General features: G+C 42.8%; 1 protein-coding gene across 5 annotated transcripts in view; it reads left to right on the top strand.

The window, feature by feature from the left end:
• LOC144773006 (uncharacterized) overlaps nucleotides 1–14,472 on the top strand; it is a 2,495,654-nt gene that overhangs the window by 1,624,150 nt on the left and 857,032 nt on the right. For all 5 annotated transcript variants that reach the window (XR_013599895.1, XM_078657750.1, XM_078657753.1 and 2 more), the window contains exon 11: nucleotides 2,758–2,779. Coding sequence is in view for 4 of the 5 variants with exons in the window: in XM_078657750.1 (XP_078513876.1) it covers nucleotides 2,758–2,779 (22 nt within the window). In the remaining variant the exon portion in view is untranslated. The remainder of the gene's footprint in view (nucleotides 1–2,757; nucleotides 2,780–14,472) is intronic.

The raw sequence follows: 14,472 nt of genomic DNA, 5'->3' as shown, positions 1-14,472 counted from the left end.
GAGGAGACTGCTCTCACTTGATCACATCCTACCTTCACAACAGAACCAATGTCATCCATATCCCCCTTTCACTTCCAAACAGTACTTCTCAAAAGCAGAAGTCCATCATGGCTGTATCATCTCACCCATGCTTTTCAACATCTTCGTGAAGTCATTACCAGCTCTGATCAATCAATTTCCCATCATGTGCTAAAACTATGAAGATGACACAATAACATTCTTTCAGCTGGAATGCCCTAAAGACATTGGAAACTCACCAAATGTAATTTGACTCAGAGCAGTGGATCAGTGGATGACATGGAGCCATCTTAAACTAAATGCTTCCAAAATGGAAATACTCACATGTGGCGATTGGGAAAATTATGACTCACTAGTTGCATGGCCTGATGATCTGGGAACACTGCTTAAAGTATCAAAGTAAGTAAGAAACCTTGGAATGACCATGGACTCCAAGCTATCAAAAAATGCCCAAGTAGAAAAACTAGCAAGATCAAGCTTTGTTACTGTAAAATTTATTTGACGTTTCTTTCCCTACCTGGGATCCCCACACAAGGTCCAGGCTACCATCTCTCTTGTTCTGCCCAAACTCGATTGTGCCAATAGCCTCTACCACAGATCACCTTTAACAACTATGAAGACACTACAACGGATTCAGAACTCTGCTGCCAGACTACTCTTGCATATAAAACCTGCACACCCACACCTCCCGCCCCTCTTGAAAGCCTTACATTGGTTACTGGTTGCCAGAAGATCCACATTCAAGCTGCTTTGTAACACCCACAAAGCGGGACATGGAACAGGACCACTCTACATCAGGAATAAAATCACAAAATACATTCAACAAAGAAAACCCCGCTCTAGATTGGAACCTCGCCTCAAAATCCCTCCGTACAAGAAAAAAAAACACGGGTGGCATATCCTTCTCTGTTCAAGCAGCCAAACTTTGGAACTCTTTACCCCCAAACCTAAGATTCACGGAAACCACTTTCTCTTCAGAACTCTACTCAAGAGTTGGCTCTTCCCCACATACCGGCATACTCAAACAAATATACAGCATATCCCTCTGTATGTAAGCATTTATTTGGACTATAGATGTGTACCTAAATACTTGTATTGCTTTTATACACATGTATAGTAATAATGTTTTTAAAGATATAGATATTTATTAGTACTGCTTAACAAATGTACATATTACTTTTTGTTACATTATTCCATGCTTAAAATGTATATAAATGACTGCATAAATAAGTCAATCTTTTAACATAACAATCTATGATTGCTCCGGATGTACGTTGTTACAACGCATGCTTTTAGCACGCATGCTGTAACAACGCGGTTTTTATAACGCATTCTTTTACAACCCATAACAGAAAGGGGTGTTGGATAGTGAATATTTTAATTTACTATTCCAACGCCAGTCCCCGTTGACACTAGGGAAGGTGTTGGATAGTAAATTAAAAATATTCCCTATCCTTGAGCGCCCCCCAGAGTCATGCGTTGTAATAGAATGCGATTTAAAGACCGCGTTGTAATAGCACTGCGTGCTAAAAGTTGCTTCGTAAACGACGTTCCCCGATTGCTGCACTTTAGATATAAAAATATATATTATTTAAAGATCAGTAACACTTCAAAGTCTGAGTTTATTAAATGCAACATTAATCTACATATATTACCTTCCTTATGCATATATGCCTTATTTTTTTTGCAGAGTTTTATATAGCTTCCATGTACTTATGATATACCTTCCATGTACTTAAGTATCTCTATGTTTTTTACTTTGCTTGTAGTTCAGCATCCAATGCACTACCCTAACCTCACCCTCTATCTCTCACAATATATCCTCTACTTCCACTCTGACTCATCTCAAACCTCATTCCCCTATCCCATTTCTCACCCTATACTACTCTTAATATTTATTCTGCCTTAACTCTCTGACGAATCCCAAACCTCATTCTGCTACTATTTCCAATGCACTACCCTATTTATCACCCTATAGCTCTCTCAATATATCCCATACAACTACTGTGATTCCCAAAATAACCCTTTCTAGACTCTTCCGTCCTCTACTCCTCCTTGCATCTTCTCATACCTCTTTTACTATTCAGATCTCCCAAACAAGCCTTTCTAAACCCTTCCCTCTGACACTTGCCCATCCACCTCCCCTTTACTCATCCCAAACCCCTCCTGCTGCTATAAACTCTACCATAAAAATGCTAGACCCTTCCTTCTTCTATCCCACTACTAATCCTTTTAGCAATCCAAATAACAGACTAACATGTCCACCGCTCAAATCAAATTAATTTCATATTTCCATACGCTAATTCTTCACTAATCCTTTTTGGGATCCAGAGTAGCTTCCTACTCGCAGAAAAGTGCTACAACACCTCATCAGGGGAACAAGCACTATATAAATGCAAATCTTTTCCTCATCTATCCCTCCACTATCTTCACAATCTAAAGAACAGACTAACATATCCACCTCTCAAATGATTCTCTTATTTCAATATACTAATTCACCATTAATCCTTTTTGGGTTTCGTAGTAGCATACTACTTACCGAAATATCACTTCAACACGTCAACAGGGGAAGTAAGGGCTATATAATTGTAATTACAATAGAATACAATATTATTCAGAAATAATGTTAATGTAAAGTAGATTATAGCTTATCAGCCTGGTCACTTCCTTTATTCGTAATTGTATGAAATGTAACCTTCTGCATTCAATTGAATCCCATTTTCTTTTGTATTTCTACAGAATTGAAAAACATTATAGAGAAGTAAGTTGCCTATTTAAAAATATATACTATAAAGAACATTTTTATATTAAAACTTGCTTAAATGTGTTATGTTTTTACAATTGTATTCTTTTTCACTATTGGTTTTGTTGAAGGGAGGGAAATGGAAAGGAATTATAATCTGAATGACTGGTGGAGACTTAAAGTTGAATATTCAAGATAAATTGTCCCTTCCCTTTACATTGAACTTAGATCAAATTTTGAAAACTGTGACTTATGTAAGTAATTGGGGGGGAGCTGAAGGTTGGGCAAGCAGTTTGATTAAATATTTTACATTTTGATTATTGCTATTGGGCCTGTATTTAAGGCAGCAACCCAGTTTAGCTATTGTTTCCACAGGTTGAAAGAGTTTGAATGTGGCCCCTAGCTTTAAACAAGCATTAGCAAAACCAATATGTCGCTCCCAGGATAGACACTTAACTATTGCCATTGTCAATGCTTATTTTTCCCAATATGGCTTCCATGTGTGTTCACAGATGCAAGGTGAGAGGAAGGGAAAGAAAATTAATTCCATGATGGTTGCTGCGCATGAGTGCACATGCATGGCACCCATCTTGCAATGCTTTTCCTTTTGCTTTAAGAATCATGCTTTGACAAAGCCAGTATGTCGGAGCAATCTGTGAGCTCTTAGCTTTGTCAATGTCTTTTAGCCCTGTTGAATAGCAGTACTATATATCTATCACCTTCAGGATCGTTCTGGTCTCACAAACAGCCTATAAAACAAAATCCAGGCAGTCAGGAGGCAGCCCAGCCTTTCCCGCTGAATTTGAGGGACCACCAGAGCTCTCTCAGGACGCATCCCAACCTTATTGTCCAGAGAGTTACCTATAGTGTAGGAAAACTTTGAAACCAGGAGTACCACTTTGGGTTTTCCCATACAAGGATTTGAGGCAGAAGTGGGTTGGTTTGAACAAGAATAATGGAGTACCTTACCCCCATCTCCCCATCAGAGTGGGAAACCTATATCAAAGTAAGGTTGTTGTCAGAGCAGTGAGTCTGATACCTCAACCTGAGAACTCATTAACATTTGACTAACCAAGAATTGAATGTGCACATGCCTTTTATTTCATTGCATGTCACAGTGGAAATGGTCCAACACAGGCACAATCCATCTGCTAACAGCTCTGCCAGTTGTTGATTAAGTTAGCCCCTTCCAACTAGCAAGCACTCCTATAACACGTTTCAAGTCTAGCAGTTTGCCTCTGCTAGCAATGGATCAAACAGCTCCTCCACCGACACTGGTTGACTCACCACAACTTCTCGCACATTCTTCTCTCCAACTGGGCTCTCATCGGCAGCATCTAGAACAAGCAGAGGAGCCTTCAGTGCATTCCTGGTTGAAATGCTTTGTGTTCCTGGTTGAAATGCTTTGTGAGACATTATCAGGGCCAGGCCAATCAGGTGGACCCTCTCTTCAGCATCTTCTTGTGCTCTGGGTCTTCACTCCACGGAATGGAATGAAAGCAGAGTCCGAGAAATGAAGTGGAGAAGAGTGATTGGTGGTGGAAAATAGCACCCTCTTCCTGCACCTATGCCTGAAACTCTGGAGAGATGTCACTGCTGAGTTCTTGCTGATGAACTGTGAACACCTCTGGACCCTTGGCATGTGATAAGGCACAGGAATTGTGCTCCATTCTTCAACACCTTCACTTGGCAACTGCTATGTTGTTGGGCAGGTGGTCAGAGATTCATCACTCCATATACCATATTATGTTAATAAGATGGCAGTTCACAAACAGATTGATAGTTTGGTAAATGCTACCTTATCGCAATGCTAATAAACAGTGGTTGAGGCACGAGAATTATAGCTGGATTGATCTGAGCATGGGGAACAGAGAAAGACCTCACAATAACGTGTAATTGACCAATATACGTTATATTGAGCTTTATGATCTGTAGTTTTGGTTTGTACAGTTCAATTTCAACCAACAGAAACGTATATATTATTACAAAATAAATAAGTGAAAGTAAATTGTGATCTAAAATCGCACACACATTGGAGCTTATTGAATCGTTCTGAATATTTCCAGAAACAAGTTGTTTGGGAGTTCCGCCATTTTATTGTTCTTTTTGACACCCGATGAGACAATCCTTCAACTGTGTAGCATTCTACTAAACCAGTGGTTCTCAAATTTTTTTGACCCCCTGCTCCCTTGGCCCATTGGCCATTGCCTGTGGCTCACCACTATTACTTTTTTTGGAGAGTGGTGGGGGGGATGTAAGCCCGGCCTCAGGAGTACTTGCATTTCTCTTCCTGAAAATAATTGGGATGTAGCTTAGGAAGGTATTATAATCATATATGCAGGGTGTAAATGTAAATGTAAATGTCATGGTACTTATAGAGCGCACTGTCACCAGACGGTCACCTTGCGGTGTCGCCTATTCGGCTTCCTGCCGCTGATACTCATACCGCTGTGGAACCCCTCCTGACTTTCCCTGTGAACTGTCCACTCCTGGGCACCCCCAGGGTGAATCCAGGCATCCTTAGCGCTGTTGGGGCTGGTGTGGAGGATATTGCCCAGAGTTGCAGCGTGGGGCCCGTGATTAGAATAGGCACCGAGGCAAGAATTAACCGGTCCGAGGAAATTGAGCCCGAGACCCCGCCGAGGCAGGAAGCGAACCCTGGTCCCCTGGCCAGAACTCTGCATCAGGGTCTGCCACTCTAACCATTGAGCCACACTCCTCCTCCAATGTTTCGTATTACTAAGGCGGTGCCTCTAATACAATACTCCTAGTTACACTTCTTTGCCCATGCCTTTTTTAGAGTACCCTCTAAAACATTTTATCCCACTTACAGTGCTAGATAGCACCCCTATGCACGTTGGCCCCATTGCCAAAGAGTTTCTGCGCTTGAAGAATATTTGCATGCACTTCCATTTCTACCCATGTCATACGTGCCAACACACCTGTCTCAGCAGGGTGACTCATGGTTTTTTAAACCACATACAGCTTTATTTTTGCTGTCTCATCAATAAAATTGCCTCAAAATCAATGCAAGCCAAATAAATATCTCAGATTTGTTTTTATTTTTTTTAAACAACCCACTTTCTTGCTTACAAATGTTGCCATTTTGATGTATATGGTGTTTTACTTCCATGTGCTCAAGGAGAGAGCCGGTCTGTTTGGGAATGTGTGTGTACTGAAAGAAATATGTACTGGAAGTACATATGGTTGAAGTACAAGTGTCAATACTTAATAATACTTAATGTGTTTAACAGCCAGGACAACTGTACTTTCCTGATAACTTGCATTGGTGTAAAATGCATTTGGAAAAAAACACAAAACTATTAACGAGTCTAACAAAATAAATCAGGCATCTTCCACTTACTTTGGGAGTGTTGGAATGTGGGGATCCAGTGAAATGTGGAGGTCATCTCCCTCGAAATGCCATCATTAATACTAGGTTTGCCGCTTTAGGGGTGTCACTTACAATCCATTGATATCATGCGTTTAAGTTTAATTAGTTTAACTGAAGCTAACAGACCCTTCAACATTAAATGCATTAATATGCTTGTTGCGTGGCTCCCCAGGCTAAGTTTGGTGGCTCTCCAGGGAGCCACGGTGCACAGTTTGGGAACCACTGTACTAATCGATATGCAACCAGAAAGGTTCCTGCTGGACCACTGGACCTGGGAGTTCAACACGTTTCTTCCATACATAATGCAGAAACTTCAAAAAGGCCTAGCATAAATAATTTTTTTAGTCGATTTTTTTTAGTTTGGGGTGTGGACTTCAACTGTTGTGTGCCACCCACAGCAATGTAGACCTATCAGGAACAATACTTCAATTTCAACTTCTGAGAAAAATATTCAGATTGGGTGGTCTTGAGCTTCTCATAATATATATCATTGTTCTTAATAAGAGTAGATAAGATAAGGGTAATCGGTTAATTGTCAAACTAAAACAATAAACGTTTTTGTCAGGTATAAGGGAGTGATATGGACTCAGGGGTTTGTGGAAGATGGGTCTATGTTGACTGAACATCCGGATGATCACTGGTGAAGGTCATGCGGTGGGACTACCACAACATCTGTGGTAGTAGGGTTTTTTAAACTGTCCACTCTCCTTGGGAAGATGGCTGGCAATGCTCCCACGTTGTATTGGTTCTTTGTCTGCCGTTGAGTTTGCCTACCATGATTGCATGTCTCATCTTTTCATTTTGTTCCTTCTTTCTTGGTATCCTGGCCTTCTTGTCTGATATTGTGACACACGTTCTCGATCACAATTTGGTACTGTTTTCTGAACGGTTGCCTGAACACTAATAGCCTCAGAGAATTTCAATTTTAATGAACATAGTACAACTTTTTTGCTTTCTTTACCTACAATATATGTTTGGCATTTCCCATTGAAAGCGCTGGTACGAATCCACTGAAGTACAAGACTTGTAGTTGACAAGACCATGCTCTTTGAGCTGTCTCTTCTCTCTCTCACTCCCATTCCCCTTCCCGTCCAGGATTTTTTTCTTCTATTCATGCTTGCTCATGCACAGGCAGAATGGGGTGGACTGTCTTCAAACTTAGTTGAAAAAGTCCCGATAGTTCGCCAGAGTACCATACAAAATGAGTTCTGAATACAGTCTCCTGCAACTCGTAGCTAGGAGTGTGTGAAATTCGATACATTTGTTCCTTTATAATTGCACACATTTTGGAAAAATTTGAAATTATGTGAAAAGGAAATTCATAATTCTGTGCTATATTTTAGCTCAAAATGCATCTTCGTATCAATTTTTGTTGCAAGGATGCATTTAATCAAAGCACTCCGAACACCAGCTGCTTGCATTCTGTTGTTTGCTTACATTTGCAGCCATTTTCATTTTTTTGTGAATGCCAAAGTTTGCAGTAAATAGTTACTGCGAGTGATGTGTAAATATGCAAAATGGTGGAATTTTGGTGACGTTTTCATAGAATGTTGGGAATTTTTGTACTGTGATTGCCACATTTTGAAGTAAATTGTTAACGCGAGTGGTGCCTAATTCTGTGAAATTATTTAACAAGCGTTACACAAAATGGGCTAAATTATGCAAATTACAAGTTCATAATTTAAATTTTGACCAAGCCTATTGATGGCACAGGCAATATCTAATATTCAGGAGGATTCAAAAATGGTTCATACTGAGCTAACCTATTTGCTAATTTTTCAACTATAATTTTCCCACTCCAGGAGAGACCAGTAATTCAGTTCACAGTTCCTACAGTTTCCATCCAACTGTAGAGGCACTGGCAGTCCGCTATAGTCCAACTTTGGGAGTTCTCATTTGGCACCACCTGACAAATTCTCTGAAGGCTCCCATTTGTACCAGTCCTGTTTGGCGCAATTTATTTGACATTTTCTAACCCGACCAACAAAAATACTGACAATGCTAAGGTGGCTTGTATTTGTATCCTCTTCGTCCAAAGATGCTTTAATTTGCGGTACACCTTTAATTCTCAATAAGAGCCAATTGTCTATAGAGGGAAAGGATTAGAGAAAAATAAATAGGTCAAGTACTTACTGTGACAAATCAGAGCACTTTGTGAACACATGTCCTCAGTCCTAGGGTCACAAGAACATTTGCTCTTAAAGAGCAGGCTGAGGATGAGTGATTCAAATTTTCTAGCGTTTACTGAAAGTAGAGCACATTTTGTGCTTAAGGTGGAATTGACTGCTCCTTTGGGTTCAATGGAGTGTTGGGCATTATTAAATTTAGTAATAGTAAGCTGTTTTATGGATCTTCAAATTGTTTGTCTTCATCATTTTTTTTAAAGGAGAAAGAAAACTTCTGAACCAATTAAAGACACAGATGGCTCACCACTGACTTCAGAAGCAGTATCGGAAGACACTTTTGAACTATTGATCAGGGCATTTCCATAGTCCAGTCTGCTTGTTATGAGTGCATGGTTGGTGGTCTTTCTGGCTTCGGGGGCGATCCACTTGAAGGTCTGGTATATGGTGTAGAAACATGTGGAGGCGACGGCTTTGGTCTGTCGGGTCAAGGTGAGGGAGGAGTTGAGTATGATGCAGAGGTTCCGGCGTGGTCTGTGGGGGAGTGGGGTTTGCCAAGGGCGGTGGACCACAAGGAATTGTCCAAGGCTGAGGGAGTGGGTCCGAGGACGAGGACTTCTGTCTTCTCCGAGTTGAGCTTCAGACAGCTGCTGCTCATCCAAGCTGCGACATCTTTCATTCCTTCTTGGAAGCTGAGCCTGTTGGTGTCAGGGTCCTTTGTGAGGGAGAGGATGAGCAGGGTGTTGCTGGCATAGGATACTATGCTGAGTCCATTTTGTCTGACGATTGCGTCGAGTGGGACCATGTAGATGTTGAAGAGCGTGGGACTGACCAGTTGATCTCTGAGGGTTCAGAGAGGAAAGGTGGGAGTCTGATGCTTCGAGTTCTGCCGGCGAGGAAGGAGTGGAGCCAGTCGAGTGTGGTTCCCTGTATGCCAGCGTCGTGGTGTCTGGCTGCAAGGGTGCAGTGGGAGACAGGGTCAACGGCTGCGGAGAGGTCCAGTATGTTGAGGGCTGCGGTGTGGCCTTGGTCAAGAAGTGTGCAGATGTCGTCTGTGGCAGCGAGGAGGGTGGTCTTGGTGCTCTAGTTACTGAGGAATCCGGATTGGGAGGAGTCCAGGATGGTGTTCTCTGCGATGAAGTTTGTCAGCTGGGTGTTGACGATCTTCTCTGTGACTTTGGCTGCGAAGGTAATAAGAGAGATGGGTCCGTAGTTCTTTAGGTCTGTCAGGCCTGAAGTGGGTTTCTTGAGGAGGGGCTTAACTTCTGCGCATTGGGGGATAGTGACGGATTAAAGGAGGCGTTAATGGTGCATCGTAGCTCGGGCTCTACGGCGGCGGTAGCTCTGTGGAAGATGTGCAGCGGGCAGGGGTCCGTGGCAGCTCATGAGTGGGAGTTCTTCATGGTTGTGGTGGTCTTTTCGGTGGTGACCGGGGTCCAGGCCGGGCTGGTCTGGCTGTCGTCACTGGAGGGAATGGTGGTTTCTGGGGTCGTTTCACTGAAGTTGTCGTAGAGGGCCTTGATTTTCAGATGGAAGTAGGAGACAAGCTTTTTGCAAATGTCCTGGGAAGGGGTGATGTCCATGATTTCGCTGGGGGGTTTAGTGAATTACTGGATGATGCTGAAGAGTTCCTTAGAGTTGCCGGAGTTGAGGAGGATCATGTTCTGGATGATAGTCCTTTTGGTGGATCAGATGCGTAGGTGGTATTCTCTCATGGCGTTCTTGAAGGTGATGGGGTCTTCCAAGGATTTACTGCTTCTCCAGTTCTTCTTAAGGGGTCTGCAGGTGCGTCTGGATTCTTGGAGGTCGGCGGTGAACCGGGTGGCCTTCCTGGGGAGCTGTCTGTCAGGGTTATATAAAGGTGCGAGTTCGGCTGCGCAGTTTCTGATCCATCTGTGGAGTTATTTGGCTGCAAGTTTAACGTCGGTCAGGGTGTAGGGGGCATCGTGGTTGAGGGTGGAGTTGAGCTGCTCCTCGGTGACCTTCATCCAGTTTCTTTGCAGCATGCGGGGTGCAGGTTTGGGGTCGGTGGGTTTGTTGATGTGGAAGTGTGACTGTCCCATTGATTGAAAACTGAAAGCTGCTACTCCCCATGTCTGTATATAGACTCTGGCCATTAAAGAAGATAACCATTTAAGTGGATGAATCGAATAAAACTTTGCAAAAAGCTTTATTAGGAGTCTACTTTACCCCTCCACCCTCATTTCCTGCCAGCCGCTACTGGGAATATTTATACGTATTATCAATAAAGCAAAAAATGCCTTTCCAATGGAAACTCTAAACTAGCCATAACTACACATTGGCTGACACTGGCTGACTGTATTATATATAGGTACATATATGTTACAAAGCAACAGTCACACATCTGTCCTGTTGGCACTTCTCTTCATAGAAAATACCAATGTTTCCCTCTTAGTAGAGTTGATCTCTCTCGTGAGAAATCTACACCAAACAGAGCAGCCACAGTGTTCTATTGACATTAAAGAGCATATCTTAGTTGGTACAGATTGGTAAGAAGGTTCTAAAGTATGAGACAGTTACAGACGTAGTGGCTGTTCTCAAATAACATGGATTTTGCCATGGCAATTACTAGCTGCTTAGCTCTGAAACGGCTAAATGAATGTTCACATCATGGCATGGCAGCATATCCCTTATTCTGATGCCTTTCTTGGTTCGGTCAAAATCTGTACAGTCACTGCTTATAAATAGGGCAATTATGAGTGCTGAGTGATTGTCACAGTATTCATATATTTGTAAATATTATCGATCCACAGATATCACACTGCAAACTTTGAGAAGTGATATAGTATGCATGCATACACCTTGGTATATGTGCACTGAAAACTCACAAACTCTCACTCTTCAAATGTCGGTGACCATTGGTAGAAAAACAAGAAAACCAAAGTAGCATAGCAAGAAAGCTAATGCTGAATTATGCACTTATATGTGTGGGTAAATCCACCTAATTCTGAATCTCTCTCTTGCCTGTCTCCAGTGCGTACTCTGTAAAATAATAGGTAGTGAGGCCCAAACCTTTGCTCAGTAGCTATCAGCAGTCCTGCAGAAGGCTGCATAGTCTTGATTCCACCTCATCAATCTTTAATCCATCACCAGACACTCCCTGCCCCTCTGTTTCACTCCTGCATGTTCCATTTTGTTCCTTTCTGTTCCTGTTTCTCATTTTGTCACTGTTTTCTCGTTGTTACCTCCTTCTTATTTGGCCCTATTGTGTTTGCCTCTACCTTTTTCAGGGACAAAGTTCGATGAGGAAAGATACGTGCTGGTGCACACAAATGAGTGATGGTAGGACAAATTATGCACTGTCTGTCAGGCTGAAGCGAGATGCAGAAAAAAACCTGAATTTCAGCCCCACAGCCCCTCTTCTGGCCAGGGCTTTCAGCTGCAAACACATCCCTTCTGGGATGTTTAAACAAGCTTTGGCATAGCCAATAGGTCTCGCTTTTGGGACCTTATAAGTATTTAGTTATGCAGCAGAATATCCTTGGTGCAACAACACCAACTGTTGCATTGCTAAAAACTTATAAGGTCCCAAATGCGAGACCTATTAGCTATGCCAGTGTTTTTTTAGTTTTAAAAATCTGGTCACCCTACCTCTAAGCCAAAAGTGCGGCGTAGTGGGCGTGGTGAAAGAATAAAAACTGTAGCAGAAGGGAGGGCAGATAGGGTGCGGAAACTCCCGGTAGGGGCTGGATTTGGAGATATGTAAGTAGGAGATAGGAAGTCATTGGTTAAAGCCCTGCCTCAAGCCAACCTTTGAAAAGGACGCCTGAGGTAAATGTACACCCTCTTCATTGTTGATTTCCGGTTCCGGTTCAGTCTGTTCTTTTAGTATATATACAAACATGCATTCATTCATTTCAAAAATCTTTATTTCGATCACAGATCATAAAAGACACATAGCATATATACAACTTAAAAGCTTATTAAACATGAAGTGATCCAATATTTAAAATGGTTTAAACGAATCGTAAAATAATCCAATATATTTCATTCAACTAGTCCTTCTTTCCTTTTTGTTTTTTCCTTCTACACCAGTCTTTTCATCGCTCGGGTTCGGATGTACCACATTGAAGTCAAAAATTTCGATAAGGCGAAAACTAGAGTGGGAGAGAGGTCAGATTTTAAAACTCTGTAGGCTGGTTGAAAAGATCTGAAGCCCAAATTCCTAAGTAGCGGGACTAACCAGTATTTCCTACTCCTCTCGTAGCCTTTACAAAAAAAGACAGCGTGCACGTCGTCCTCCTTCTGGTAAGCACATATTGGACAAGTTGCCACATTAGAGCGAGATTGCCATGACGCTGTAAATGAAGCTAGTGGAAGGCATCCATATCTCCATTGTAAAAATAGTTTTCTCGTTATTACAGGTGAGATTGCGTCTAGAGTGCTTTCAAGGCAATAAGAGTCTTTCACTTTCAGGAACAAGTGTGTCAAGGATCCTTCACGCGTAGCATTAATAGCTCTTGTGAGCATCAGTTCGTAATATGCTCTCACTAATGCCTTTTTTGGAATCTTTGTACAAGAGTTTGCAGGATCCGTCCGTCCATAATTCCGGGTATCCTATCTCCTCTAGCATTCCCTTGACATAGGTCATCCAAGGGATCCTATTGGCGTTCCGTAGCTCCAAAAATTCCTGAAGTTCCTCTCTATAGTTTGTGAGGTCAGGGCTACACCACAACCGCCTCCAGAAAGTTAGGGGTTTGAGTCCCAGCTCCTCTATTATTGGACGGATTCCCAGGTCTAGTCTGAGGGGGAATAGGGGGGTGCTCTGGGGAAGGGCAACAACCTGCCTCAAAAATTTATTTTCTGTGGACTGTAAGTTGTGTGATTGAGAGTGACAAACATGCAATGTAAGTGCTGAAAGTTTTCATGGCAGATACCCGGCGAGTGAGCGCAAAGCACGTCATGCAGCATTAGAGAATAACAGTGGTTGAGTGTAAGCCTGCCCTTTTGTAACTGAACATTATGAGCTTCATATTGTGTTTTGTACATATGTGTTATGAGTTGGATTGCTCTTTGGTGTATGCGACGTCAATGAACTAAAACATTTTAGGACCTGAAGCTTACGGTCCTTATCCGTCATTACCCCTCGGGCAGGATGCCACAACAGAAACACAGACCCAGAAGTTAATAGTGAATTACCTTTGGCTATAAATAGTAGGAGACAGGCAGCAACGGAAAACGAGACTAATAGTAGGAGACAGGCAGCAACTGAAAACGAGACCATGCAGCAACAGAAAATTGCAAAGGCAGACAGCAAGAGAGAATAAAACAAGAATCAAGAGAGAATAAGACAGGAACCTAGAGAGAAACAGATGCGCACAAAGAGGCAGCAGACAAAACAAGCATTGGCCGCTTTTGCGGCCGTAAAAGTGAAAGGCGATCGTTCGGGAGTGGTGCGTGCGTGTGTGCGTGCACGCGCATTGTACTCTTTTACAAAGCACATACTCACTGGCGTAACGAAAATTGAGGGGGCCTCCCTGCAAGGTATGTAGAGGGGCCCCCTCTGGGCTCAATTAGGAGCTCTCAGGACAGAGTGCAGTGCAGAAGGGGCCCCCTGGAGGTTCAGGCCCCCCGCACCGCATGGGCTGCGGGGGCCTGTGTTACGCCCCTGCACATACTCATGCTTTGTAAAAGATCTAGCGGTTGTAAAGATGGGGCCCTAGGCCCTCATGCTAATGTAATGACGTGACATGGACACTCAGTTGAGGGGTAGTAAGACTGGCCACGAGCACGTGCGCTCGGCTCTTTTATTGGCAGCGTCATGTGACACCATGACGTCTGTGGTGGGTGGGTGTAAAGTATATTACATCACTCCTGAACACTAGAACGTGTCCATGCTAGGACACTACATCCCTCCCAATTTTTAATAACATAAACCCAACGTCAAAGTTCAACCTGTGGGAAAAACACAACGGTATCCGGATGCAGTACAGTGTTCAACTTCTGCAGAGTCCCTTTGTCCGCCGCTACTTGAAGTCACATATGATGTTCAGTCCGCTGCGGGGAGCACTAGTTCACGGTGACACGGCCATGGGTGCTCGATGGATCCAGTCTGCTGAAGACTCTGCCATGAAGTTATCCTCACAGTCTTTCATTATCTTCCTTCTGTGGCGACAAACTCAGTTGGAGTTCTTGTCGTTCGCCGCTAGACGTTGGTGTGGCATTATCCAGTC

This window comes from Lissotriton helveticus, chromosome 8, assembly GCF_964261635.1.
Source record: "Lissotriton helveticus chromosome 8, aLisHel1.1, whole genome shotgun sequence".
Classification (NCBI taxonomy): domain Eukaryota; kingdom Metazoa; phylum Chordata; class Amphibia; order Caudata; family Salamandridae; genus Lissotriton; species Lissotriton helveticus.
Note: the sequence above shows the minus strand (reverse complement) of the source record. Positions and strands in the feature narration are given on the sequence as shown.